Here is a 27790-nt window from a genome sequence, read left to right on the forward strand (position 1 = left end):
TAAAATTCCAAAATTTATATTTTAAAAATTATAAAATTTCTAAAAAATATAAGAAATATATAAAGAAATTTAAATTTTAAAAAATTTTAAAATAATAATTTTGAGGACCTAAATAAGTTAGTTAATAATTCAAGTTTATGATACTAAAACTTCTTCTTCTTCTTTTATACGGTTTCAAATTTATGTGCTATAACATGTAATTAGTTATACTGTAACAATATTTTAATTTAACATGTTTAATTTTTTAAGTTAACTCGAATAATTTCACTCATTTCAACTTGGCTCAAATTTCATTTTACTCAGCTTGATTCAAAAATTTTTCAAATCAAGTTAAAATGATAAAATAAAACTCGTCAGCTTAAAATTTTTTTCACTTGATTCGACTCGTCAATAGAATAAGCCTCTTGGCTTGAGATTAGTTGTTGCCCCACCGTATGATTTGTTTCAATTTATTTCTTTGTTAATAATTTTGCTTTGTTATTTTTTTGATAAATAATATTTTTTTGTTATTCAAAAAAAAATTCACATTCACACAATTTCAATTTCAACTAAAAATATACCCAACAATTTGCACATTAACCTTTAAAATTTTTTATCACCAATACTAAATAATTTATATACGATTTCTTCAAGGATATTTCCTTCTTTTTGAAATTACAAAAGGACTAACTAATATATATTAATATGATTCCTTGGAAGAATTTTTTTTTTTTTTCTTTTTGATGTTTCCAAGTCGGAAAGAAACTTAACGCTACTATTAAGCGAAGGTTTGATGGGCGATCTGTTTAGAAGATATATATGATTCCGCACCAGAAGCTGTCTTATCTCATCTCATCTAATATGTCCAAGGAAGGCATAATCACGTCTCATGACGTGAAGGCTATCAACCACTAACGTAGCTATCAACCACTTTTCTTAAATCCATTTAAAACACACATTCATATGATATATTTCATAGGGACCCTAATCGAAGGACAAGGATTGAACTACTAATCCACAAACAAGGATTAAGTTATATTATTTTAAAGAAAAAGGGTACGTAAAAGTGATAAAAAGAAGAAGAAGAAGCAAACGCACCCATCACCACCTGTCTTTCTATAATAATATAACCTGACAAAAAATATGCTCGTGAAAAATGGAAAAATATAAAATAAAATTCATGTAAAAGTAATTGGTATAAAGGAATCATCCTATTTTCGTAATTTTATTTTAATTACTATTTAATTTTCATTATTTTTTGGGTAGTTTTCTTTGGAATTGTTTGCCTTTAGTATGATTTGATTGTAAGTATTGAGATAGAGAAACAATCCATTAAAAACAATTTTCTTATTTCATTTCATGAAAATTCTCTTGATTATAATCCATTATAATTAGAATTTTTGTTTTTGATTTTAGCTTTATTAATTGAATTTAAATTTTGTCAAAGAGGAAAAATTTGAAAATTAAGAGGAAGAAAATTTGACTTATCTTTTCTTATTAAAATGGATAAAGAAAATGTGTAATCACAATTTCATATCATTTCTTCCCAATAGTAATTAGCTTTGTGAAGTTTATTTAGGATTTATCTTTCTTTTGTTTTTTAAATATCAAACAATTTTGTAAATACAATGTATAAAACATGAAAACATTCAACGTTGTATTTTAACTGAATGACAATAATTCAAGGGAGAAACGTAGAATAACTTTATTATGAGCGTCCCACATGTGCCATGCTACAACTTACATGACTGAGCATTGTGGGTTTTCTTCAAAACAATAACAGTAGGTGCTTCCGCCGCAGCCGCCCCAGTTAACATAAACTGGCCTACCATAAGGCCAATAGTATGGGGGCGGAGGTGGTCCACCAAAGTAGCAAGGGCCACCACGATGACCATGATAACAATCAGTGCAACAAAAGCCTTCCGGAGGAGAAGCCTGTTTCGCCGGTGACTTTGGTGGTGTTTCTTTGGGCTTTTCAGACTTCTTCTCGGACTCTGTAGGCTTCTCTGTTTTCTTTTCAGGTTCCTTCTCAGAATTCTCGGGGTCCTTGGGCTTTGGAGGTGGTTTGATCTCAATGCTCTTGATGGAATCGCCACCCTTGCAACGTATCTTGCCCCTCATCTTCTCTGGATCGCAGCAAACTACCTTGATTGTCACCGTGTTGGCCTTCTCGTCGTATTTCTGGTCTCGTATTTCTGTTATTCATAAAACCCGTAATCAAATATCAACTCAGACTGGAGCTCTCAATTATCACCCAAGGCCTAACTGACTACCTACTACCGTGTTGCAATTCAATAATACATAGTACATAATAACATATAATGACAAATACGAATAATTATGTACGTACATATAACTGCAGATAATGCATAAAAGTCAAGATACTCACGAGGGAATTTGCAAAGTACTTGCTTCACCTTCTTGTAGCAGCGTCTACACTGAAGGTCGACCTTCAGCACCATTATCGTCACCTACATCCGTACATATATTGCAAAAAAATAATTACGTACGAATGATGGAAGATATAGTAATAAATAATTTCGTAGCACAACTTAAGCATTTTTTTTTGCCGATTTATTTTACAAGAGAAAGGGACATATATAAGTGTTCAGGTTCAGACATGGAAGAATTCGCAGACGAGCAAAGGAATAAATTTTTACAAAAGCATATATAGAAACCCTAAAGAAAAGGAAAGTATAGAGGAAAGAGGAACCTTTACCTTCTCCCCCATCTCTAGATGTTATATGTTGAAACTGAAAAGAAAAGTAGCAAAGCGAGGTGGTGAAATGAAGAAAAAAATTTGGAGCCAAGAGCCTTATAAGGTTAAGGCAGGCAGGTAAGCTGCCTAGTGGGGTAAGGTTTCGAAATAAATGCATTAGTCCTACATTCACTCTCCATGTGCTGGTGTTGATTGGCACATCTCACCTTACTTGGAATCAAAATTAAGCCACGTGGTTATTGATTGGTGTAATGTGGCGTTGGAGCAATCGTACATGTGTTCCAGGGCCAAGTGGCTCGAATCGTTCGGCGTTTGTCTATTTCCATGTCCAAGTCTTCCATGTCTTCGTCAACCATGCAACACCCTCAAGTTTAGTTAAAACGTTGACGGATTCTGGAGATGAACGCGATTCAAGTCTTAGCCATATCAAGTAGGGATATTGATGTAATTTAAGCACGATGTTTGTACAATGTATACAGAGAGGGATTCATTGTAAGGCTAAACCAATTAATTTTTCACATTTTCGTAATGAATTCATAATTTGATTCATTCAATTGGCTCATTTATTAGTTATCATTGCACATGTATGACAGTGGAAAATGGATTTGAAATACATTTGCTCCTGTCGCAATATATGGCATACGGTATTCCTCGCCAAATATCCCTACCATATATATATAAATGTTAATTAACCATTTGGTTATGCTTGAAATTGTCATCTCGTCGATGTATCAAACTTGCGGTGAAATTGTCATCTCATCGATGTTAACTACTGTCGGTAGTCTTACAGCCAGTAACTAAAGGTGTATTTTTCATCACCATTTGTGGCCTGTAATAGTACCATCTCATTAATCCGCAGCATCTGATTCAAAGATATTAGTCCATACCCAAAGCCGCATCAAACTTGCTCGGTCCCTTTACAAAGCACGACTATAAAAAAAAAAAAACATTTAAAAAATACACTTTTATAATCATTCCAATTTAAAAAAATTAATTTTTATACAATAAGATAAAATTGACCGCTTCTCATATATTTTTTCCTTTCACTTGTCTTTCCTATCAAGCAAACTTAAAATTTATTTTCTTTTTACTTTTTATTTCCTCCTTTCATCCAACCAAACACACCCTAAAAATTCCTCCATTGTTAAAGTCCTTGTTGACTTTAGTTGGAAAATAAATAATTAGAAAAATATGAATAATTATGGTGCATTTGAAAAACTAGTGTAACTAAACTATTTAGTTGGAAAATACATAAATAAGAGAACATGAATAATTATGGGGCATTTGAAGAAGAGAATATGAATAATTATGGGGCATTTGAAAAACAAGTGCAACTAAACTATTTAGTTGAAAAATAAATAAATGGGATGGGTAATTAAAATTACCTTAATGTTGAGATGGAAGGGGGAACGAAGGAGATAGTGGGAGAAGACGACAATGGAAGCATATTGAAGGCTGGATTTAACATTTTTTTATGTTATTTAATATGGGTTTTTGATGGAAATTTAAGAGATTAACTTAAAAAGTTGTAATTTTTAAAGGGATAAAAAAATAAAATTTCTCTTTTTTGCAAGTCCAGTAAGTAATTCGTTAAAGGTTTAATGGTTAAGTGATCATCCTAGTCAATTTTTTAACAATAGTGATTAAATTGACAAAAAATTAGGGTGATCAAAATAAAAATAATACTATTTTAATGTAAACTACAGTATAATTTATCTTTTTGGATCTTAATAAAATTAAATGATGTAAATTATATTAATAAATTATATTTTAAAATATTATGCTTTAGTTTGAATCCCATCGGACAAGAGGTGTGGTGGGATCTAAAATTTATTATATATCTTATTTTTTTTTTTAAATGTGAATTAAAATATATGATGATTTTTAGCTCTTAAATTAAACAAAATTCCACTATTAACATATAAAATAAACCCAGCAGGAAAAGAAAAAAAAAATACCCAGACATCTCCTACCACCAAGCTTTGAATAAGCTAGTTCGAAAAATTCCCCCTTTAACCAATGCATCTGCAAAGCCATTTCCCTCTTTCAAGATATAATGAAATGAGCCCACCAATTCCATCGATCTTCATGAAGATCTAAGCCAAAGTCCATGGTCGCCTGCTGCAATTTGAACTCCAAACAACGGTGTTATTCTGAAACCGACCCTATGATCATCAGCTTTGAGTCATTAAGAAGACCTTCTTCAACAAACACTTTCAATGCAGTAGGAATTTGCCGACAATTCAGCAACATTCCACTCCATGACGCCAGCCAGGGACCCTGTTGGAAACGTAGCGGATACTCAAATCAAACTAATTTTATTACTCACAAATAAATATTTGTAATCACCAACTGCTGCTAGTTTCTTTCATTCTTTACTCATGCCACTTATATTTTTCATACACATTATACTTACATATTTATAGGCTTAGTTAAACTGACTTAGCCCACTTAATCTCAGGGGCGAATCCAAGCTAAAATGGAAAAAATTCTAGTTTATATTTTAAATTAATAAAAGGTAAAATTGTATTTTAAGCCCTAAAATGATAAAAATGTATTTCTACTATCGTAAAAATATATATAATTTAATTCTAACCTTCCAAAAATTTGGCTTCGCCCCTGCTTAATTTGCTACCAAACTTTTCCATTTATTATGATAATGCTTAAACTCATGCCATATTCATGCTGTCAACTTGAAACAGATATAAGGTTATCACCTTGCTTGTTTTGTCAAGTTGCAGGTCAATATCTTGACAGCTTACTATCCACTTTTTGCAAGCCAATTTCTTTGTCAACTTATCTGCATACTTAGCCTACTTTAAAAGTCGCTTTGACTCCAACAGACCCAAGATTAGTGCATGCCATAACATCTCCTTTATTCTGTAAGATCATTTTCCCCTCAAACACTTTCCTTTCTTCTTTTCATTATTCATTATTGTCCAAGGAACGCGTAAGGCGTGAAGGTTGAACTTAAAGTTTCTAAGAGAGTAGCTATCGGTTATCAATTTTTCTTGAAACCATTTAAAACAAAGTCACATACTGTATCATCATCTTAACTGAAGGACATGGATTTACCTATTAATCCTCAACAACTTATTATATATTATTTTATTGGTATAATTAGGGGAGAAAGAATTACCAACAGAGTTTTACCTGTAATCATTAAGTTATTCGGCGCGAATAAAATTTATTTTTCTCTTTATTGTGTTTTTTATTGTGTCTCATTTATAAAATCTTTTGGTTTCTCAATATATTCATTGAAGCGAGTCCAGTGATTAATTTCTCATGTTTTATAAATTTATTAAGAGAGAGAGTCTAACCACGAGTTTTATTACTTATAATTTTTTAACATAGTATGTCTTTCTCTTTTGTGTTAACATGTCCTACATCCAAAGCATAACGTTGTTAACTCTTTTTTTTTTGGTTATACACAGGTATAAAATCGTTGATCCTATAGCTAATGTTTAAATGTGGGTGAGCATTCGATTGAGTCGAGTAAAAAAATTTTAAGTTAGTCAACTTGGCGAATCTTATTTTAGCAACTAAACTCAATTTGAAATTTTTTCGAATCGAGTCAAAAAATTTCAAGTCAAGTCGATTCGAGTTAATGAATCTTATTATTTATACTTAATATTGCATTTACATAAACTGATTATTTAACTAGTAGACGAAATACAAGATTATTTAATTACATAAGTAAGGTTGGTGGATAAATATTAATCAAAACGACGTAGTTTTGACTTTTCTTATTCGAAGTTTCAAATAACTCGAATTGTGTAATTTATATTTAAGTTAAATAAAAAATTTTAATTTTTTTATTCGAGTTGATTCAAATAACTTGATCGACTCGAATAATTAGAACTATTTAATTCAAAATTTAAATCTTTTATTAATTTTTTTGAATCAAACCGATTTTTTCTTAACGCTAATCTTAAATGAGATTAAGCTTAGCTTTAATGAATAAATAACCTCATCACTTAGGTCCACGTTCTTGCATTTAATTTTCTTGGGAACCAACATGGCTTCTACCATGTAAATTTATGATATTTAACTATAATTTAACACTCTTGCATATTTATTTTGAGAAAAAAAAAATTGTTGTTTTCTTGGTAAATACCTTCAAAGCCCCAACTAATGATAAAGAAATTGAAATCTACTTTGGACTGGTGAATTCTATCTTGAAATATTACTTTTTTACAATATTTTTGGTCGTCAATGTAATTTTCCTTCTGTCTCTTATTTTGGAAATTGCTCCAAAATTTTACATATTAACTTGTTGATTGTAATATGATAAAGAAGTATAAAGGAAAGGTTTGTTATCTTGGCTATCAAATTTCTCCAGTTCTTCAATTCAAATATTGTCAGCCTTGCTTATTGGCATCTTCTTCAATGTGTTTGATATTCTAGGTAGCATTTATGTGGTTGATAATCCTTAATTCCCATACAAGTTATAATAATTTTGAAACACATTAGTCATTATGAATTAGCCATTGGCTATGTGTGATCCAAAATCTTAGACTTGGAGAGAACAAATTTCTCTAGCAGGAAATATGCATCTTTCTTTTTGGTAGGTACAAGAGATTGTGAAGTGAAACTGAAAATTACTGTCACGTCGAAATAATGGTTTCAAATTGTGGGAAAAAAAAAACAAATGTTATGTAAATTGAAAATCAATAATTCGTTTTAACTCATTTGGTTTCTTTGAATCTTTTTATTAAGTCAACTAAGAAATGAGATTGTAGCTTCTTTGTTTTCAAGCATCTGGCCATAAAATTATGAACAATCTTTTTCTCATGAATTTTCCGTAAGAAATTAAAGAACTTGTTTCTCAGTTTGGAGCTTGGAAGTATTAGTCAAGAAATTAACAACTCTTATTCCCAACTTCAAATTACTCGAGAGTAAAAAATCCCATTAAATAAATCTGCAGGAGAGTTATACTTTCATGATTAGGAATCATGAATAGGTAAAAGATGTTGTCTATATCATATGATGTTAGTTCTAAAAAAATCAAAAGTGATGCTGAAGCTTAATCTTGTTTAAGTTATTAGCTGATTAAGGATGGTAATATACCAGTTTATGGTAGAAAAAAAGGTTAACAGCCACGTGCTTTGGATGGGAAACTTGTTAATGTAAAAGAATAAGAACATAGACCTGTTAAACATTTATAGGTGGGACAGGATAAAGAGCACAATAAAGGTGCAGAAGATTTTTGTTCTTCAGGGAAGAAAAGTAGAAGAATATTGCTAACAACATCCCTCAAGAGCCATGTTACAACTTCATAGGATTGAGCAGGCTTGTGGGTTTTGTTCGATAAAACAATCTCCATGGCTCGACTAACAATACTTGTAGCTGCCGCCGCCCCACCTATCATAAACGGGACTACTATAAGTCCAATAGCATGGAGGTGGTGTTGGTCCACCAAAGTAGCAAGGGCCCCCACGTTGGCCATGATAACATGCATTGCAACAAAATCCAGCCCACGTACCAGCCGTCAGCTGTGAAGAAACCGGTGTTTCTGGTGGTTTCCGGAGTAAAGTAGCTGGTGGTTTCTGCGGTAAAGTAGCTGGTGGTTTCGGCAGTGAAGAATCCCGTCTGGCTGGTGATTTTGGAGGTGGTTTGATCTCAATGCTCTCGATGGAAAAGCCACCCTTGTAACGTAATTTGTCCCTCACCTTCTCCGGATTGCAGCAAACCACACTGATGGTCACCGTGTTGGCCTTCTCGTCGAATGTCTGGTCTCGTATTTCTATTGTTCACAAAAGCCATAATAAAATATCAACTCAGACTTCTCGCCTTGTGCACTCAACGATCACCCAAGACCTAATTAACTATATTACTGTGTTTCAATTCAATAATAATAATGCGCCACAATACAAAATGACAAATAGGAATAAATATGTACATATAATTGCATATAAAGCATAAAAGTGAAGATACTCACGAGGGAATTTACGAAGAAATTTCTCCACTTTCAAGTAGCAGCGACGACACCGAAGGTCGACTGTCAGCACCATTATCGTCACCTTCGTCCGTAGTATATATTGCGTTAAATAACTACTTATTAATGATGAAAGTGTAAGTAATAGCTTAAATTTAAGGTTATTGGAATAGTGATTTCGCAACCATAAATCCGATTTAAAGAGAAATTTATTTTAATATTTTTGTATGAATATTGATATGATAGGAAAATTGTACAAAAATATCGATAGAAAAATTTTATCGATTTAGTGGTTAGTTAGAAAAAGAAATTATTGAAGAAATTGGGTAAAAACAATGTATCGAGACCTCGATCTCGTAAAATCGAGTTGAAAATATTTTTATAAATATTTATGAAATTTTAGTAATGTGGTATTAAAATTTTGTTAGGAAAGTTTAATGTTTGGGTATTAAATAAAAAAGACTAAATTGGAAAAAAGTGTAAAAGTGGCTAGGATGATTAAATAACTTAAGTGTCTAATGAGAAAGGATTTAAAAAGTAATTAGACCTAAAATTTATTTGGGTTGGACCAGCAGGGCATGAATTCAGCAAGAAAATGGATGATTTAAGGGCAAATTTGAAATATTGCATAATCAACTAAATAAAATTAGGACTAATGTGAAAATATCTAGATTTCTTGTGATTTCTCTTCATTCTCATCAGCCAAAACGCCATAGGAGAGGTTCTTTAAGCTGTTATTTCATAATTTTGCACCAAGTGAGTTAATCCTTGCCTTTTTCTAATAATTTTTGTGTTTTTAAGACTTTTACAACTAGATCCTACTATTAAATTCATTAGTTTTTGATTTCATGGATGAAATTGAAAGCCATCATGGTTGAGTGCTGTAAGTTTACGATGAAATAACATGAAATTGAAGCTTTAATTTGTTTATGAGATGATTTCATTAGGTAATTTCAATAGAAATTGATTTTTAGGACCTAATTATGAAAATGTTTAGAATTAAAGTCTAGTGCTAATTGAGTAGTAGAGGTGTGCATGGGCCGGGCCGAAGGCCCGTCCGAAAAATGGGAGGGTTTGGGTAAAAATATAGGCCCGAAATATGGGTTTGGGCACAAAAATGAGGCCCGTTTAGAAAATGGGCCGGGCTTAGGTAAAATTTTTTGGCCCGGGCCCGGGCCGGCCTGAATTATATAATAAATATATATTTTTATTTTTAATTATATTTATATTTTAATTTTAATTTCAATATAATCAATTTTATTATATATTTTCAATTTGTGTATTGTTTTAAGAATTGTTTTAATATATTTTTATTTGTTTCTTGTTTTAATATTTGTTTTAAATGTATTTGATTATTTAATATATTTTAAAATTTTTATTTAATAAAATAAGTTAAAAAAATTAATATGGTAAGGCAGGCCTGCTCTCAAAACTTAACAATTTTATTTCGGCGGACTTGGGCAAATTTTAGGCCCATGTTTGGGCCGAGCCGGGCCGAGCCTAGAAAATGGGCCTAAAATTTTTGGTGGGCCCGGCCTAAACCCGCCCGGCCCGGCCCATGTGCACCTCTATTGAGTAGGGACGAAATTATTATTTATTAAAAGCTTAGGGGAAACAGTTTTGGACAGCAGCAGTAGACTAACTTTGAAAAGTCACCATAAATTGTGGAAATTCAATTAGAGGATGAACAAAATATAAAATTAAAGCTTATTGAGTCTAGTTTCTCATAGAAGAAACGATGTAAGCAATGAAATTATAAATCATGAGATATAATAAATTTTGTGAGACAAGGTCAGAATGAATTCAGGTTCCTCTGTTTTGACTTTGGAAAATCATAAAAAATTGAATAAAATAATTAGGGGTTTAAATTTATATGTTTAGAATCCTGAATGAGTATATTTTCAAGATAAATAAACGGGAACATCATTAAAATCTTGTATGAGGAGATAAATAATTTTTAGTGAAGAAGGGTCGAAACTGTCAGACAGTAGAACATGGGTGAATTTAAAGAATAAACTGTACTTATTGATTAAACTAAAAATTCTGAAAATTTTATTGTAAGAAGATACGTGAGTCTAGTTTTAGGGAAAATTAGCGGATCTTAATTTGGAGTTCTGTAGCTTAAAATATAAATAATTTAGTGACTACGACTCAAGTAGATAGCTTTGAATGAACTATAAATAATAGTGGAATTGTAGAGAATGTTACATATGAAGATGAAATGTATTAAATTGATTATTAAATTTATTTATTTAGATCCAAAAAATTTAAATACGAAGATAGATCGAGGAAAAGAAAAAGTTCGAGATTAGTAGATTTTTGTATACGAACAAGTATTGATGTAAGTTCGTATAACTTGAATTGTATTCTTAAATGCTTGAAATGTATGTTATTGATGTGAATATGATTTGAATGTTTATTGTATGAAAATTGATGAAACATTGATATATTTGATAAAAGGGGGAAGAAATCCCGGTTGAATGAAGAAGTTTGATGGATCTCTAAAAAAGAATTGATGGTAAAAAGGATTTAGCTCGGACGGGTGATCCTATCCTGATATAGCCCTCCCGAAGAATATGTGTAAAATGGATTTAGCCCAGACGAGTAATCCGAATTAGCGTCTGAATTTAGTCTAGACTGGTTATTCAAATCCAAGCTCATTAGAGTAATTGTCGTTGTAGGGGATTTAGCCTGGACTGGTAATCCCGCTGTAAGGATGAGGTTCGCGGGAGTGTACTCTCTGAAATGGAAATGTGTGCATATGAATATGAATTGACGGACCCGGAATTGTACACTAAAAGTGTACCTCTGAAAATCCATCGAAATTCTAAGAAATTTAATGAGATAAATATGGAAAAATAACAAGGGAATAGAAATCATGGTATTGATGAGCTCATCAATCATGGTATATATTATTGATACATGGAAATTATTGGACTAACTTGAATGTTGAGTTTGTGCATGTTAGGATAATAATATATTGAATGGATATTTGAATGTTTATTGCATTGTATTGAAAATATTAGGTAAGTATAATTCTTGTTACATGAGCTTGCTAAGCACAAAGTGCTTACCCTGTTTCTTTTTCCCCTGTTTTATAGTGTTAAAAACTCGGAGGGCGGATTCAGTTGGAGACATATCACACTATCAATCTCAAGATTTCGGTATATAAAAAAACTTTATTTTGGAAATCAATGGCATGTATAAGTTAATATAGTAAATGTTAATGTGAAATGATTGTAAGGTCAGCCATTGGTATGGCTAACAAATCTTGGTTTTGGTATGTGATGAGGTTATCTTATAAATATGCATGAATCTATCTTGAAAATATGTTGAATTGGATTGGTTGATGTGAATTAGTCTCGGTTTAAAATTGTAGGGAAGGTTGGATATCTATAAAGGGGTTATATTGAATTAAAAAAATTTAAATTAATTTGTAAACTCCGGTAATGCCTTGTACCCTATTCCGGCAACGAATACGGGTAGGGGTGTTACAGGAAGACCTAGTTACATGAGCGAATTTAAAAAAAATGCTGATTTTAAAAAACACCTCTCAGTTTCTACTTTTCTCCAATTTATTCTTTCGATACATCAACTTTTTTTTGTCAAATATTTAAATGTTGAGAAGTAATTGTATGGAATTGTGATTCCACCTCATCCTTATCTCTTCTCAACGGGAGAATAACAAATCAAATATTTTCCTTCTGATTTTCAACTTTTTCTTTGAAAAAATTCAAATTCAACTAAAAATACTAAAAATCAATACGAAAAAAATCAGTCAATGAATGACGTGGAATTACAGTTTAATACAATCCCTTCTCTTAAATATTAGTGGCTTTATCTTTGACTTTCGGATTCTACTCCTCACTTACCCATATAATTTTTTATTTTATATTGTTTCAAGTTTTACTTTTATTTTTAATTACTATTTTTAAAATGTTAGCTTTCTTGGTTAAATGGTTAAATAAAAATAATTTTATTTTTAGTCTTTTTTAAGCATGTTTGTATTTTTTATTTCATATTGTTTCAAGCTTTTTATTTTTATTTTTAGTTAATGTTTTTAATTAATAAATATATTATTTTAAATTTTTTATTTTAATTCATCTTTTAATTAATAAATTAGTTAATGTTTTAAAAAATAAAATAAAAATATTAATTAAAAGATGAATTAAAAATAAAAACTTTAAAATAATATATTTATTAATTAAAAATATTAAAATAAATATTAACAAATGTGAGTAAAAAAGAAATTAAAGCCGAGACTTAAACATAAAACTACTAACATTAATCATCTAACAAAAAAAGTTCATATATTAAAAAATCAGAAAGCATGTTTTATATCTAAAAAAAATACACAAAACCCTAAATATTTTTAAAATAAACTTTTGTTTTCAAATTCCGCCTAGTTCTATATCACAAATTAAGCATTTTTTGCTGATTGATTTGACAAGAGAAAAGGGAAATAAGGTATTCGGGTTCTGGCACGGAAGAATGGGCATGACTTGATGAGTTATATATTTAAGGGCAAAGGAAAAAGAAAAGGAGCCACAAAATCGAAAATAGGAATAAATTTTTACGAATGAATAGAAGCCCTAACAAGAAAAAGAAACGGGTGTTTGCTGGTAATTAACACTGAAAGAATGAAAGTATAGAGGGAAATGAAACCTTGTGCTTGTCGGCCATCTCTAGCTGTTATGGTGGAGCTGAAATTCACAGATCTGAACTGAGAAGATAAGTAGCAAAGCGAGAGTGGTGAAATGAAGATTAAATTAATTTTGAAGTGAGAACAGTTTGATATACCAAACTAAATCCGCGGTAGAAGTAAGAAACCAAGAGCCATATAAAATTAAGGCAAGTGGGTAAGGTTTTATAACTTGCACGTTAGTACAATATTTACTCTCCATGTCAGGGGCGTATTTAAAGTCCAAAAAAAATAAAAAAATTGCGAAATTATAAATACAAAAATAGGAAACTTTAGCACGCTTAAAGTTTAACAGCCAATCTAAATAGGAAATTTTCATATTTGGTCCCTGAATATTTTAATTCATCACATTTCAATTTGATGATGCTAATATGTCAGACAGTACCCTTAGAACACTATATCAAATTTTCGTAATTAATCTGATTCCCATATATTTTTCGTAATTAATTTTTATATTATTTATATAAAAACTATAAAATTATACTTTAATCTTGAAAAATAGAAAAATTAATTTTAATCTCTTAAAAATAAAATTATAAAATTATATTTTAACCTCTCAAAATTTTATAATTAATTTTCAACCCATCTTAAAAATTTTCAATGTCCTGCAAAGCATGCTTTCAACCCCTGATTGCCAACTCAAATGAAAGTCCATCTAACAAAACACATTTTTATTTCTATCACCAAAATTAACTTAAAAAGAACGGCTTAATTTCTTAATTAATTTTTAAAAATAACCTTTTAACTAATTTACCCGAAAAAGTAACTTGATAAAGTTTTGTTTTTTATTATTTAAACTACATTAGTTATTATCACCTCAATTATTTAAATATTAACTAATTATTTTAAATTATAATTATATTTATATTTAGAGTTTAATAATATGATAGAAAGAAGGTAAATTCAAATAATTATTTTAAATTAAATTAATTAATTATATTATAGATGTAATCGTCCAACAGTACACGTGTGTCCTAGTGCCACGTGGCACAAATAAGCCTATTTCCATGTTCTCCACGTGGCTGACGTCATCCATGCAACGTCATCCAGGAAACTTAATATGATTTCAATATTCAATGACTATCCCTCGCTCTCAAGCAATGCATTAATGTACGAGTCCAACCTTCTAAAAGTTGTTAGCCAAATATTCATCTACTTTTAAAAAACCAACTATATGAGTAGAGTAATTTGAGATTGTTTTTAAGGATATTTCATCGTTAACATATTTTTAAATTTTAACAACCTTTTCGGTAATTCCACAATAAATTATAATAGGAAAAAAAAAAGAGCGAGGGAAGAATGATAAATTTTTCATTAAAAATAAAAAGTGAATTAAATTAATTAAAAATAGTTTAAATATAATTTAATGAATGTGGAATCGGATAAAGATAATTTCGATTGGTTTAAGCTCAAACTATTTTTATTTTCGTTATATAAGTGTTACTAGTTAAAAATAATATTTTAGAATTAGATCAATGGTTAAACTACTTATTTTGGTTTGATCAATTCAATCGGGTCATAATAAAATAATAATAAACTTTTATAATATTTATTTTGAGCAATCTCATTATAGATTTTGATCATAAAGACTCATTTTAACACAATGCTTAGAATTACTCATTGTCCCTCCTAACTCATAAATAGGAGAATAATACGTTTCAGCATACTCGAATCTACATCCTCCTACATTGACAACGATGCCTACGTCGGTCGAGTTAAGACTCAATCGACAAACCTATTATAATATTATTTAGGCTTAAAAGTAAAAAAAAAAAAAACTTTTATAGAAAACTAAAAAAGCAATTAAATCTTAAGGAAAATATTCATGCTATTGAGTCTTTAATGACTCCAAAAAATCAATTAGGCCTTTCTGTTAACGGAAACTGTCAGGTGATTAGTTAGAATGTAAATGACGCTAACATGGCATGTTGGTATAGCAAACGAGAATTTTTAAAAATTAGGTGCGTGAATTCATTCAAAATGAGTACAAAACTATAAATTTTCAAAAAATTATAAATATTATTAAAAATAAAAAATATGAAAATATTATAAAATTAAATATTTAAAAAACTAAAAATAAAATTTTATTAATAATTTATAAAAATTATAATTTATAAGTTTACAACAAAGTAATTAAAATGTTCCCAAAAAAAAAAAAAGCCTGTCAATGCCTTCCTTGGCTTGGACTGGTTTAATCTTACAAGGTCCTGAAGCAGACGATGGCATAATGAACAACATTTATAATATTCAACTAAAATTCCAGCAAATTACTAATATCTGTTCATACTATTACTTAAAGATTTTGGTTGGGTTGGTCACATCTTCAATTAGGTTATTATTTTTTTAATTAAAATAAATAATATTATTCAAGGCTATTTTATTCTTTATACTTAAAAATTATTAAAACATGTCAATTACATTAATAAAACCTTTAATTTATTATTTAACTTAAGTTTTTATTTTATATTTTTATACATTTTAATTTTATTATATACATTTTATTACCTTCATCCGATTGAGTCTTAGCTTGATTTACATCGACATTATTGGCAATGCAAGAAGACATGGGTCCGATTACGCTAAAGCTCATTATCCTCCTATTTAAAAGTTGGGGAAAGACTATTGATAGTTCTAAGTATTATATCAAAAAGAACAAATATGATAAGAACTTATAATGATATTAATGTTAAAAAAATAATGTATTTGATTGAGTTGGTATTGCAATTTAACTCGGCATCGACTTATGATTAATGACAACAAAATGATAAACAATTTAATCCATTTTTTCATTTTAATAATGTGCATATTCCATATATTATTATTGATCAATTTCAAACCATACATTTCATTATTTATTGTATATGATTTTTAATTAAACATATGTGTTCTAAATTTATGATTTCAGATGCAAACATGTGTGATAGGCTTTTTAGAACATATTTAATTTTTATAATTAATATTGTTATAATTTCTTCGTAAGGTTTATATAATAACTAATATTTTATAGATTTATAGAAGAAATTATAATTTATTGGTAAAAGCATATATATATATATATTTACATATTTAAATAATTATTAACAATTTTATAAATTATAAACTTTTTTAATATTTTTGCACTAAATTATAATTTCATCACGATTTTCATTAACGAAAGGATTTAATTGAATTTTTTGGGACTTCATTAAGAATTCTATAATATAAATTTTTTCTAAAAGCTTAAATGCTTTTTTGTACAAAATGTATTTTTTAACTCTTAAATTTATTATTTAGATGAACTTTTATAAAAGTAATATTAAAATTTTAATTAATTACAAAAATAGGTTGAAAAATTTTAATTACACGATAGCAGCACCACCCCAATTTTCGGTCAATCATTTGACAATCATTAAGCTTTTAAATTATATATGTATTTTTGGTGTCACTACAATGTCGAGCGACACTGATATGTTTTTATGAACATACTAGTCAAAATACAGGTATACACGGTGGGAGAATAAAACAAAAAGAATATTTTTTAGTTTTGTTGTTGGTGCGTCAGGCAGCATCACTCAAAATTTTTTTTTAATTTGTGTGTGATAGGCTTTTTAGAACATATTTAATCTTTATAATCAATCACGTTATACTTATATTATTGTTGTTCAACATAGTTGTGCACTAATAGGCTATGCATGTGCTTAGTTTTCAAAAGTGCTTTAAAGATTTTGTCAAATATCTTATAGAAGTGGTCTCACTTCACATTCATATATGTCAATCCATCAAGTGTATTCTGTATATTAGTACACTACTTATAAGGGATATGAATTTGATTAAGAGTTTTTACTCATCTTTACTAGCCATGTAGTTTTAACACTATTTACACGATAGGAGGAACATAATCTTACAGTTCTTTACAGATTAACCAATGACTTTGTTATTACTTATACGAACCTAATTCATGGGATCTCCAATCAAATAGATTGGGTTTCCATCATTGCTAATCTTATCCTCAATGGCAAAATAATGGGTGCAGGCAGGGGCCCCGACCCCCCTACAATGAAAATATTTTCATATGTCCCTCTAAATTTTTTAAAATTTTAAAATAGTAAAAGTAAAATTGCACTTTGCCTCCCTAAATATAAAAAAATTTAATTTAATACTTTAAAAATTATAAATATATAGTCTATTAAAATGGTAAATTGTAATTTTTTCTATCATAAAAATTATAATTTAATTTCGGCCCCCCTAAAAAATTTTCGGGTTTTGCCCTTGCTTATCCTTCAACCAAAGTTACATTCCCCTCTATGTTTCAGTCACTAGTTTCTTCCCTAGTGGTTTTAGTCAAAGAATTGGCCAAATTCACTTTGGACTATATAATCCAAAGATTATAACTCCATTTATCACGGCATGTGTTAGACAGAATAAACTCTGAGTTCATGATAGATTTTGCTATAATAGATTGGTTGATCTCCACAATATTGCACCACCACCAAGAGTGAGTATATAACATGTGGTGGATTTTATCTCATCTAAATTTCAAATCCAATTAACATATATAATTGTATCTTCTAATATAATGAAAAATAATTGGTGGTACTCTCTAAATATTTCACAAATCTAACTACAATAACTTATTTATGATTTGGGTTTTGCTTAATCGACATACATACATTCATTAAATGAATCAACTTCTAATAGTTTGTGCATACCCTGACTTAGTAATAGGCTCACATTTATTTTTCCTTAGTTAAGAGCTAACATTTTTGAACTTGTCATTTTTTAAGAGATCTAGTCTCTATAGGCTAGAAGACCAAGTGAAGCATAATTTCAATTGCATATTCCGTTCAATGTTAAATTAAAGAAGATTGTTGTGATAACTGCTTCACCATGCTTCTACACATTTCGACAACAATGCAGTTCTTGTGTTTTGCTACACGATTCTGCTCGGATATATAAGGTGTTGTGAACTATTTGTTAATACTATTTTCTTTACGAAAAATGTTAAATTCTATTTACATAAACTCACCTATGTTTGGAGAGTCATTTTTTTTGGTTGCTCGTATTGCAATTCAACCTTTGGAAACAAGGGATTTGCATGCAATATGTGGATGTTGCGCACATGTTGCCAATAAATAGAAAAATGGGTGAAGTTTTAGCATATGATTATCTTGTTGTGGGGGAGGGAGGCAATATCTGCATATAAACTTAATAATTTTTACACATATTGCCAACAAATAGAAAAAGAAAAGGGTTGAGTTTAATGGTTGATATTTGGCAATAAGCTGGCCTCACCATTTTTTATCAACTGAAACGTGCGGTAGATTTAAAGTGCATGCATCTGTGTGAATGAATTGATTGTTGTTTAATTTAGAGACAAAAGGAATCTTAACAGCCTCAAACTTGATAAATTAATTGCATCATATTTAAGAAGAAAGTAAAATACAAAAACCCAAGGTTAACTTTGTTTCATTACTATCTAGTTACTGTTTTATGTAACTTTTTTGTTTTCTCAGGAAGAAAAGAAGGTTAAAACAAATGCTACTGAAAGAGGAAAAATAACAGGCAATGATGGTAATAGTATGACCAAAACGGGGAGCTTTTATCGTATGGAAATGGAAAAGAGTACTTCATTTATATGTATGTATATTTGATTTCTATACATGATGTAATCCAAAATTGGGTTTGCTTTTTTACAGGGTAAGGATGTTAAGAAGCGAAACTCTTGCTTTGATCATACACCTGAAGAGGCATTCAAGTCCATCTTCAAGATCTTGAATAAATAGCTCCAAGTCTTTTAGCTGGTTTTGAATCTCAAGATTTATGATCTCAGATTTGGTTATTCCGAAGGATTTCAAAGCAACATCAACCTTTTCGAATTCATTCACGTTTCTTGCAGCATCTTCGCACGCTATTCTTCTTTGATGCAATAGTTTCGAAACTGATAACCAACTTCCAGGCTTTGGTCCGGAGATGAGAGATAACAAATCCTCAAACATAGAACATGTCACAGCTTCAATCTCCTTCAGCATGCTAACAGTTTCTGAAGGTGAGACTGTGTTTTTCCTTTGTATGACCTTCAAGTTTCCCAATGCCTTGTGGATAGTCTTTTTGGCAACTTTCCTGGAGCTTATGTATTTCCTTGCTTCACTTACAATCTCGGATTCACCGATTTTCCTTCGACGCAAAGCCGATTGAAGTTCATTTGCGCTTTCTTTTGTTTGCAGCACAATATCTTTAGCAGTGCTGCAAAGGTCGAGGAGTCTAAGAGAACCATCCAACAACTCGTCAGCACATTCATGGGCTAAATCATGGTGGGACAGAGGCAGCTGAAGAAACTTAACAACACAATCATACAAATCTTGAAAGCCATTTAGTTTATGGCTTATTGATGATGATGATGAAGTAGATGCCTCTTTAGAAGCCCTCAATCTATTCAAATGCTCATTAACTTCTGTTGCTAATGGGTGTTGTCTAGATGAGCGGGGGAAACTGTTGGATCGAGTGGCTGCCATTGTTTTTCTTCTGAGAAAAGAAGCCTATTTGTTGAATCAATGTTTCTTGCAATTTTCACTGAAATACTAGGCATCTGCTCCCAAGTTATATATATGTATATGCATATCAATCCATGGAGACAAAGGGAATCTCAAATGCTTCTTCTATCTGCTAATGTTGACATGATTAAGATCTCGATCAAAGGGTGTCGCAATGTTCACGCAATGTCTCCCCTCTACCATCTCTCCAGCTCACTATCCAAGCACTTCAATTTATATATATATATATATATATATATATCCTTGCCATTTCTTTGCACACGTTGAAACCATCCTAGTTGCCAATGCACGGGAGTTGGTGACATTTTTCAAATTTATTAAGGAAAAACAGACAACCAATTCATTATTTCCACGTGTGTGTTAGCACTTACCATTATTTTTCAGGCAATTTGATAACCAAGTAAAGAAGGGTTTGAAGTTGAACACGATCCACTTCTGATCCTTGCTTCCTTTTCCCCTAACATAAGAAAATTTTATGATTAACATAATATCAAATTAGCATCTTTTCATTGCCATCTTCCATGTGATAAACTGATGGGCATCGAGTTTTTAATTTTTAGCAAGTCTTCCATTGTCTTCAGTGGGACAAGAGGAATCCTGGCAACTCACATATCCATAGAAATGTTTCATGAGATATTCCAAGATACCAATTGTGATGATGAGGCTCTATAATTCAACTTGGTAAAATTAAAGGTAGGTCTAAGTTACTCGGATTCGGGTGTAAATTTTGGATATTAGCATGTGCTGGATAAAAGTATTTTTCAAATTTTTTCTTGTTCGTTGTTGAATATGCTTGATTTCTGCAACCATTTTGGAAATATAACTAAATGATTTCACAAGAGTTAGAATTTTGAGAAAGAAGATTGCCTAATCTTTGTATTTCTTTTCTATTGTATAACCTCTAAAATTACAGTATATGTACAACTGCGATGCCAATATTTAACAGCTGATGATATTAAGAACAGTAACTCTAGTTTTGATCATACGCCTGGAAAGGGTTTCAAGGCCTTCTTCAAGATCTTGGATGCTCAACTCTGAGCTTTGAAGCTCCTTTTGCACGTTCTCGACATGCTTCATGTTTTCGGATTTGATGCAGAAACGCACTGCAGCTTCAGCACTCAAAATTTCATTTGCTTTCTGTTCTTCCTCGCACATTACTTTCTTCTGGTGCATTAGCTTCGAAACCAGCGACCAACGGCTCGATTTTGATTCTGCCCCTGCCCCTGAAATAAAGGACAATACGGACTCTAGCACGCTGATGGTAACTGCTTCTACGTCTCTTAAGATGCTAATCACAGCTCCATTCTCGCCAGGAGTACCGAGTTTGTTCTGTATATGCTTCAAGTTCTTTAAGGCCTTGCAGATTGCCTTTTTCATGGCTTTCCTAGATGTTAAGTATTTCCTAAACTCATTAGCAAGCCCTTCGGCTCCACGTCTTCTGCGCAAAATTGATTGAAGCTCTTGTGTGCATTCTTTTGTCTGCAACAAGGCATCCCTAGCAGTGGTACATACATCCAAGAGCATGAGAGATCCATCCAAAAGCTCTTCAACCATTTCCCTTTGCTTCTCTTGGACTAGAGCTTGTTGAGTGAGGGGAAATTGAAGCAATACATCAACATATTCATGCAAATCCTGAAGACCATTTAGATCGTGGCCTATCGATGATGATGTAGAGGCTGATTGAGATGCCCTCAATCGGTTCAAGTTGTCGTCGATTTGTGAAACGATGGGGTGTTGCCTTGAGGGCAAGCTGTTTGATCGAGCATGGTAAGAGGCTGCCATTTTATTGTTTTGCAAAAGCGATTTGTGTTTCAACTCTGCTTAGCTATTTGCTGTAGTCCCCTTACCATCTGCTCAACATATATATTACAGGTTGAGGGCAGACATGAGGAATCTCGATCATTTTAAATATCAATTGGAAGCAAGCAACATGAACTAACTCGATCTCGATCCCCACAACTATCACCAAAATGTTTCTGCTGTGTCTCCTCTCCACAATCACAACTCATCACCCTTCGGTAGCAACAAACACTACTAGTTTTCAATGCCATAAAATCCATATATACAAATATTATATAATAATGCGGACGGTGGTACTACATTCAATGCCTTGTATTAATGAATCATTTGCTTTTGTCTCGCCTTCTTGTTGTTATTGCTGTCTTGTTGATATGGTTCTGCAAGGAGGCAAGATCCGCTTGCTTCTTACAATTTTTTATTTTATTTTATGCAGCAACACGTGTATGTGAATGAAATTAATTCTTTATTATTATCTTTTTTTAGCAACGAGTCCTTTAGCTGGTTTTGCATCTCAACATGATGTGTTCATCACCTGACCCACAACCAGCATCAACATTTTCAAATTCATTAATGTCTCTTCCTGTTTGCTATTCGATTCTGGAAACTAACAACCAGCTGGTCTTCTTTCATTGTTCTTTTGGCCCTGAGATAAGGGACAATAAATACTCAAACATGGAACAAGTCACGGTTTCAATCTCCCTTACCTAGTTAACCATGGCCATGCTATCATCATCATCTCACCAAGAGAAAAACATGTTCTGTTTCCGAGCCCTTTACATTTTTCAATGAATTTTGGATATGGATTCTACTAAATTTGGTGCTTCATTGTTTATCTTTCTTTTAAGCACCAACTCTCTATATAAATATAAGTCCCATTACTGGGAATTTCAAACGTCTCCACCTTTATTCCTTATTTCCCGTTTTAGTTAAAAAAATTTCTTTTGTAATTTCCTTTGGTTATCATTTTATTAAGTTTAGTTAAATTTCACTCTAGCATGAAACCAGCACTTCATCTCATGTTTGAATTACGAGAAAGATGAAGATCATCTCTTAATATCGCTTTTAGATTTCATTTCAAGAAAGACTCTTTGTTCGATGCTTTGAACAATATATGATTATTAAATATAACTCGATCAGAGATGATAATTTTATTTTATTAAAGAAAAAATTGGCATGGTTTAATTGGGTTGCAGTTGGACAATGTAGTGCACAATTAAGAGTGTTAATTAGAGTCAATTTTTTATCGTTTGTAAAATTGTCGAATAATCTAAATATTCTGGATCCCTTAAAAACCTTGTCGAAAACGAAAAATGACTATCAACATCTTTTAACTTTTTTTGATAGAGAAGCTGAAAACAATCTGGTCATACTCTGTTTATCGTAATCTCTTCGATTTCTTTTCGTTGCACATGTCTTCCATTTATCAGCTTCCGACTTTTATTGAAATCATTTAAAATACAAATACATAATATTTCATTACTTTAACTGAAGACAGGGATTAAACTACTTGATTTTAATAATTTTAATGATTTTAATCTTTAAAAATAGTTTTATAGTTTTTTGAATTTTAAAATTTTTAAAATTAATTAAATGTTCACCGCCATTCATGTGGCAATCTACATGTATGCAACGTTAACAAAATTAAAAAAATATATTAAATTTTTATTTATTTTGTAGTGATTTAATAAAATATACAAATTTAAAGATTAAAAATAAAAATAAATTTTTTTATAAAATTGAAGGAGTAACGTGTATATGTTTGTGTAAGCGTTTGAAATTTTATTTTATAAAAAGTAGGTTCAGCGCTTAACGTGCATGTTTTAATCATGGATTACTAGTGCTAGTAAATTATTAATAATAATGGAATTTTTGGTTAAATCTTGCCATTAGTCCTTATATTTTGTAAAATTTATGAATTTAGTTTTTATATTTTTATTTAATTAAATTTAATTTTTGTATTTTTGAATTTATCAATTTTAGTCTTTGTATTTTTAAAAATTTTAAAATTTAAACTAGACTCAAATAGTAGTAATTAAATATGTTTGGTTGAATATAATTACTAGTTATATATTATGCATACAGTTGTAGTTTTAATCTATTTTTTCAATTGGATCTTTTAAATCCCTATACTTTCTTACATTTAAAATTTAAGTCTTTGACATAAATATCCATTGTTAATCGATTAACTGGAATTTTAGAGACTAATATTTAGAAATAATAAATTAACATGACATTATACATACGATAATATGTTTGTACGTTAAATTTTGGAAATAATAGAACTTTACTTAATAAACTTAACAATTATTGTTTGGTGAAGATTGAAATTTAAAAATTTTAAAAATACTATCAAATAAAAATACATAAATTAAATATATAATTTTATAAAATATATAGACTAATAGTAGAATTTAACCAATATTCTTTTAACGAGGGTGAAGGGAAGCAAGCATTAAGTCAATTTGCTTTTTAAAATCAATTTTCGTTAACTCAACAAAATTGTGTAAAAATAAAAACAATAATGTTGTAAGAGATTCTTTTAAAATAAACTCAGTAATTTTATTAAAAAACTAATAATTTACTTAAAAACATTATAATATTATAGATAATTCAATAATTTATTGATATCATTGCAAATACGAAGCCTATTTTTCCATTTTATTTTTATGAATGAAAATTAGAGGACGATAGACAACGCTAGCTCTTATCAACATAAATGCCACTCAATGAGTGGTTTTACATTTTCACGTTTTCTATTTCTGGTTGATTAAATAAAGGATTGACCACTACTGCTACATTCACAGCCGTTGGATTTCCGAACCAAAAGCACAATTATTTGTATTTTCCTTTTAAGAAAAAGTCGTTTCGTGGGTGCGCGGTCCTGCTTGTGTTGTCTGAAATCCATGAAAAGAAAAGCTTATCAACATGTTCTTGGACTGTTATAAGCATATGAATGATGCTTTTTACATTCCTTACATCTCTCTCTATATATCAATCTTGGAATCAAACTTTAATAATAGTTTTGGTTACATCAAGTGATGGATTGATCCGAATTGAATTAACTCAATTCATGACAAATAAATATCAGTGATAATGGTAAAGATTAAAAAAAAAGAGTTGATTAAAGATTTTATTACAAGCAATGGTAATTCTTATTATATTTTTAAGGGAAGAATTTGAATTTAAATTTTAAAATAATATTATTGAGAGAAAATTATTAGTCCCAAATATGAATTATAAATTAGATATTATAATCTCTATAATTATAATTAATATTTTTTTCGAATAATTATAATCAATCACTTTAGTAAATTAAACTAATCAATCATAATATGTTAAAATAAACTTATGAGACTTAAAAATCTTAAAATCAAAATTGTTGTCAATTTTTTGTTTTTGTTTTCGAAGTAGAATTCTAAAAAATAAAATAAAAATAAAAATCAGATGCAAATATGACAATGATTTGATAATTGATATGACCCACACGTATGCTTTTATTATCAAATAATATCCAACATACATACAGGTCCAGCAACTTCACTGCAAGCAATTAATAGGAAGAGGAGGGAAATTAATGGAGTGATGACGAGTCAGCTAAATTAAATACGTCTACCCTGCATCAATTAAACAACTCCACCTCAGATCACATCTCTGCGTTACTTAAATCTCTTCTTTCTTTGCTGATAGATACAAAGTTCTCAAGTAGACTACTGCTCATCGAAGAGATGGGTGAGGTAAGCATCTCTCTGGATCTCCTACCCACTAGGCCTAGCTTAGTATATATAGTATAAGTATATTATATTTACAATATATATATTTATTCCATTATAATCCGTTCAGGAGAAGAGAGAAGAAAGCAAAGGCAAACAAGATGAAACGAACAAGGAAGAAGAGCCTGCAGAGATTGTACTCAAAGTTGACATGCACTGTGAAGCTTGTGCCAGAAAGGTTGCAAGAGCCCTCAAAGGATTTCAAGGTCCTCATTTCATTTTCCCTTCATTAAGTTACTACTTTCATCGTTAGCTTACACGAACCTCCTTCATCTTTCACGGAAACATTAATTAAGATTCTTTGATATATGTTAATGTTTGTAATACTAGTGTTTGATAACAGGAGTGGAGGACGTAGCCACAGATAGTAAGGCAAATAAAGTAGTGGTGAAGGGAAAGACAGTAGACCCCATCACGGTTTGTGAAAGGCTACGAAAGAAGAGTGGAAGAAAAGTGGAATTAATTTCACCTTTGCCTAAACCACCATCGCAAGAGGAGAAGAAGGAAGAAAACAAAGAGCTCAAAGAAGAAAAAAAGGAAGAGGTAGTATGGGTTTCATTCATAGTTAACGGTATAAAGAATCAAGCATAATGATAAATTTACAGTGGCAAAACGACTAATAATAAACACTCGCAGCGTCCTGTCCCTTAGTGACCCGTTCTCTTTTAGACTTTAGTTTTTGGAGCCATAGAAATTGAAATGCAATTAGCTAGAATCCATTTTGGACTTTGGGGTTTGAACTTCCTATACCGTGAAACCAGTGAGTGGTGTGCTGTTTGCAGACATTGAAAGTAACAAAACAGCCCAATACCCGAAGCACATATTCCAAGGATGGAGGCCACTGTTTAGTGCTTTAGTTTGTCTTTTGACCCCACTGCATCTGCACTTCTGCACGTTGCAGCCATGGGGGGTAAAGCCCTAACGTACGCTCATTGGTTGATAGTGATGTTAATTTTACTTGGAATTTACAAACCAACATTGTTAAGTTCAGAGTTGTATATTATGGGATTTTGGTGCTCATCCCTATTCATTATGGTCTTTAATTATATGTAATTATCGGTAGTTCTGAGCATGCATGCAAAGTATATGGTGATCACGTATCATCTTAGTTTCATTTGTTTCTTGGATTGAACAATTAACGGGGCTTGACCCTTAGGGTTTTTCTTTTGTTGTCCTTAATTATTATTTTCTGGTCGTAACCGTAACTTTGCCAGCCTCCAGCGGCGATAACAGTAGTATTGAAGGTTCATATGCACTGTGAAGCGTGTGCTCAAGTTTTGCGGAAGCGAATCCGAAAGATCCCAGGTAATATATTTACTACTATTCTTTTCTGTTAATTTTTGCAACCCAATTCAGGTATAATTAAGAAATTAGAAACTGCATTTATATGTTGCTTAATCATCAGTGATGAGATGAGATGATTCAGAGATTATCCTACAGTGTTTTACTACCCGATTGACATTTGCCTTAATTTTCTACTCATCTTGTATGTAAATGCAAACAGGAGTAGAGACGGTGGATACTGATGTGAGAAATCATCAAGTAATAGTAAAAGGGGATGTAGATCCCGCAAACCTGGTAGATTATGTATACAAAAGAACCAGAAAGCAAGTATCCATAGTGAAGGACGAGGAAAACAAGGAAGAAGAGAAGAAAGAAGCAGAGAAGAAACAAGATGAAGGAGAGAAGAAAGAAGAAGATCAAGGCAAAGGAGATGGAGATAATGATAAGAAGATGGACGATATCAAAAGAAGTGAATATTACTCATCCAAGTACTACTCCGAGTTTGCATATCCTCCTCAATTTTTCAGCGACGAGAACCCGAATGCTTGCTCTCTCATGTAGGATCCATCTACGTACGTGACCACCATTTTGTGATACCCATATGCAATTTTCCAACCTACTTGTTATTTACTACTGTTGATGACAATGTATGATCCGTACAATTTAAGTGATCTTGAATTAATTGGCTTTCCTGAATATGCAGTTTCTATTCTCTTAATTACTTCAGATACTCTATATAGCAAACCAAAAAATGCCTGGAATTTATAACACAATTAAATATCATTGGAGACTACAAGGAGTAGTCACCATCCATCACTATCGCTACTACTTAATTTGCACGGTCACATACTTGGGCCAGTTTGTCCCCTCTTCCCTTTAGAATGTAGAATTGCAATGTTTTGGTGGTGATGAGAAAGAAGGTGAAATGTCCATGGCCATGAGAGAGGTACTGCAGGAAAATTAAGAAGTGACCGTTGTAATTTTACATTTACTTTTAACAAATAACTAACACATTCAAATAATTGAAAGGAATAATGGGAGCCAATGCCCTGAAATTGCCCATGCATG

The 27790-nt window shown here is 31.0% G+C and overlaps 5 protein-coding genes and 1 long non-coding RNA gene across 6 annotated transcripts; 1 reads left to right on the plus strand and 5 right to left on the minus strand.

Moving 5' to 3' along the window:
• Positions 1–1659: 1659 nt before the first annotated feature.
• LOC108452171 (heavy metal-associated isoprenylated plant protein 6-like) lies at positions 1660–2846 on the minus strand. The gene is made up of 3 exons (XM_017749932.2): positions 2699–2846; positions 2369–2450; positions 1660–2174 (listed from the first exon to the last, which is right to left on the minus strand). Exons 1-3 carry the CDS (start codon positions 2708–2710, stop codon positions 1720–1722), a joined length of 549 nt encoding a protein of 182 aa, XP_017605421.1. The 5' UTR covers positions 2711–2846; the 3' UTR covers positions 1660–1719.
• Positions 2847–4571: 1725 nt separating this feature from the next.
• LOC128292819 (uncharacterized) lies at positions 4572–5376 on the minus strand. Its single transcript, XR_008282752.1, has 2 exons — positions 5295–5376; positions 4572–4978 (listed from the first exon to the last, which is right to left on the minus strand). It is a non-coding gene; the product is annotated as an uncharacterized LOC128292819 (long non-coding RNA).
• A 2510-nt stretch (positions 5377–7886) lies between these two features.
• Positions 7887–13556, minus strand: LOC108450985 (uncharacterized). Its single transcript, XM_017748736.2, has 3 exons — positions 13302–13556; positions 8640–8721; positions 7887–8444 (listed from the first exon to the last, which is right to left on the minus strand). The coding sequence occupies exons 1-3, from the start codon at positions 13317–13319 to the stop codon at positions 8032–8034; spliced, it is 513 nt and encodes a 170-aa protein (XP_017604225.2). The 5' UTR covers positions 13320–13556; the 3' UTR covers positions 7887–8031.
• A 5451-nt stretch (positions 13557–19007) lies between these two features.
• LOC108452625 (uncharacterized) lies at positions 19008–19829 on the minus strand. Its single transcript, XM_017750426.2, has one exon. The coding sequence runs from the start codon at positions 19827–19829 to the stop codon at positions 19008–19010; it is 822 nt and encodes a 273-aa protein (XP_017605915.1).
• Positions 19830–20730: 901 nt separating this feature from the next.
• On the minus strand, positions 20731–21911 carry LOC108452627 (uncharacterized). The gene has a single exon (XM_017750429.2). The coding sequence runs from the start codon at positions 21648–21650 to the stop codon at positions 20808–20810; it is 843 nt and encodes a 280-aa protein (XP_017605918.1). The 5' UTR covers positions 21651–21911; the 3' UTR covers positions 20731–20807.
• A 3253-nt stretch (positions 21912–25164) lies between these two features.
• Positions 25165–27418, plus strand: LOC108450271 (heavy metal-associated isoprenylated plant protein 7-like). Its single transcript, XM_017747822.2, has 5 exons — positions 25165–25402; positions 25509–25644; positions 25782–25981; positions 26653–26743; positions 26943–27418. Exons 1-5 carry the CDS (start codon positions 25394–25396, stop codon positions 27281–27283), a joined length of 777 nt encoding a protein of 258 aa, XP_017603311.1. The 5' UTR covers positions 25165–25393; the 3' UTR covers positions 27284–27418.
• Positions 27419–27790: the final 372 nt, after the last annotated feature.

Source organism: Gossypium arboreum, chromosome 5, assembly GCF_025698485.1.
Source record: "Gossypium arboreum isolate Shixiya-1 chromosome 5, ASM2569848v2, whole genome shotgun sequence".
Classification (NCBI taxonomy): domain Eukaryota; kingdom Viridiplantae; phylum Streptophyta; class Magnoliopsida; order Malvales; family Malvaceae; genus Gossypium; species Gossypium arboreum.

What these genes read in the sequence shown, in the direction of transcription:
- LOC108452625 (XM_017750426.2), bottom strand. Translation starts at nt 19,829, where the DNA reads ATGGCAGCCACTCGATCCAACAGTTTCCCCCGCTCATCTAGACAACAC.
- LOC108450271 (XM_017747822.2), top strand. An exon ending in AAGAAGAAAAAAAGGAAGAG is followed by an intron (nt 25,982 to 26,652) that starts GTAGTATGGGTT and finishes TAACTTTGCCAG; the next exon opens with CCTCCAGCGGCGATAACAGT. An exon ending in GCGAATCCGAAAGATCCCAG is followed by an intron (nt 26,744 to 26,942) that starts GTAATATATTTA and finishes AAATGCAAACAG; the next exon opens with GAGTAGAGACGGTGGATACT.
- LOC108450985 (XM_017748736.2), bottom strand. An exon ending in ATTTCTTCGTAAATTCCCTC is followed by an intron (nt 8,445 to 8,639) that starts GTGAGTATCTTC and finishes TGTGAACAATAG; the next exon opens with AAATACGAGACCAGACATTC.
- LOC108452171 (XM_017749932.2), bottom strand. An exon ending in AGTACTTTGCAAATTCCCTC is followed by an intron (nt 2,175 to 2,368) that starts GTGAGTATCTTG and finishes TATGAATAACAG; the next exon opens with AAATACGAGACCAGAAATAC.
- LOC108452627 (XM_017750429.2), bottom strand. Translation starts at nt 21,650, where the DNA reads ATGGCAGCCTCTTACCATGCTCGATCAAACAGCTTGCCCTCAAGGCAA.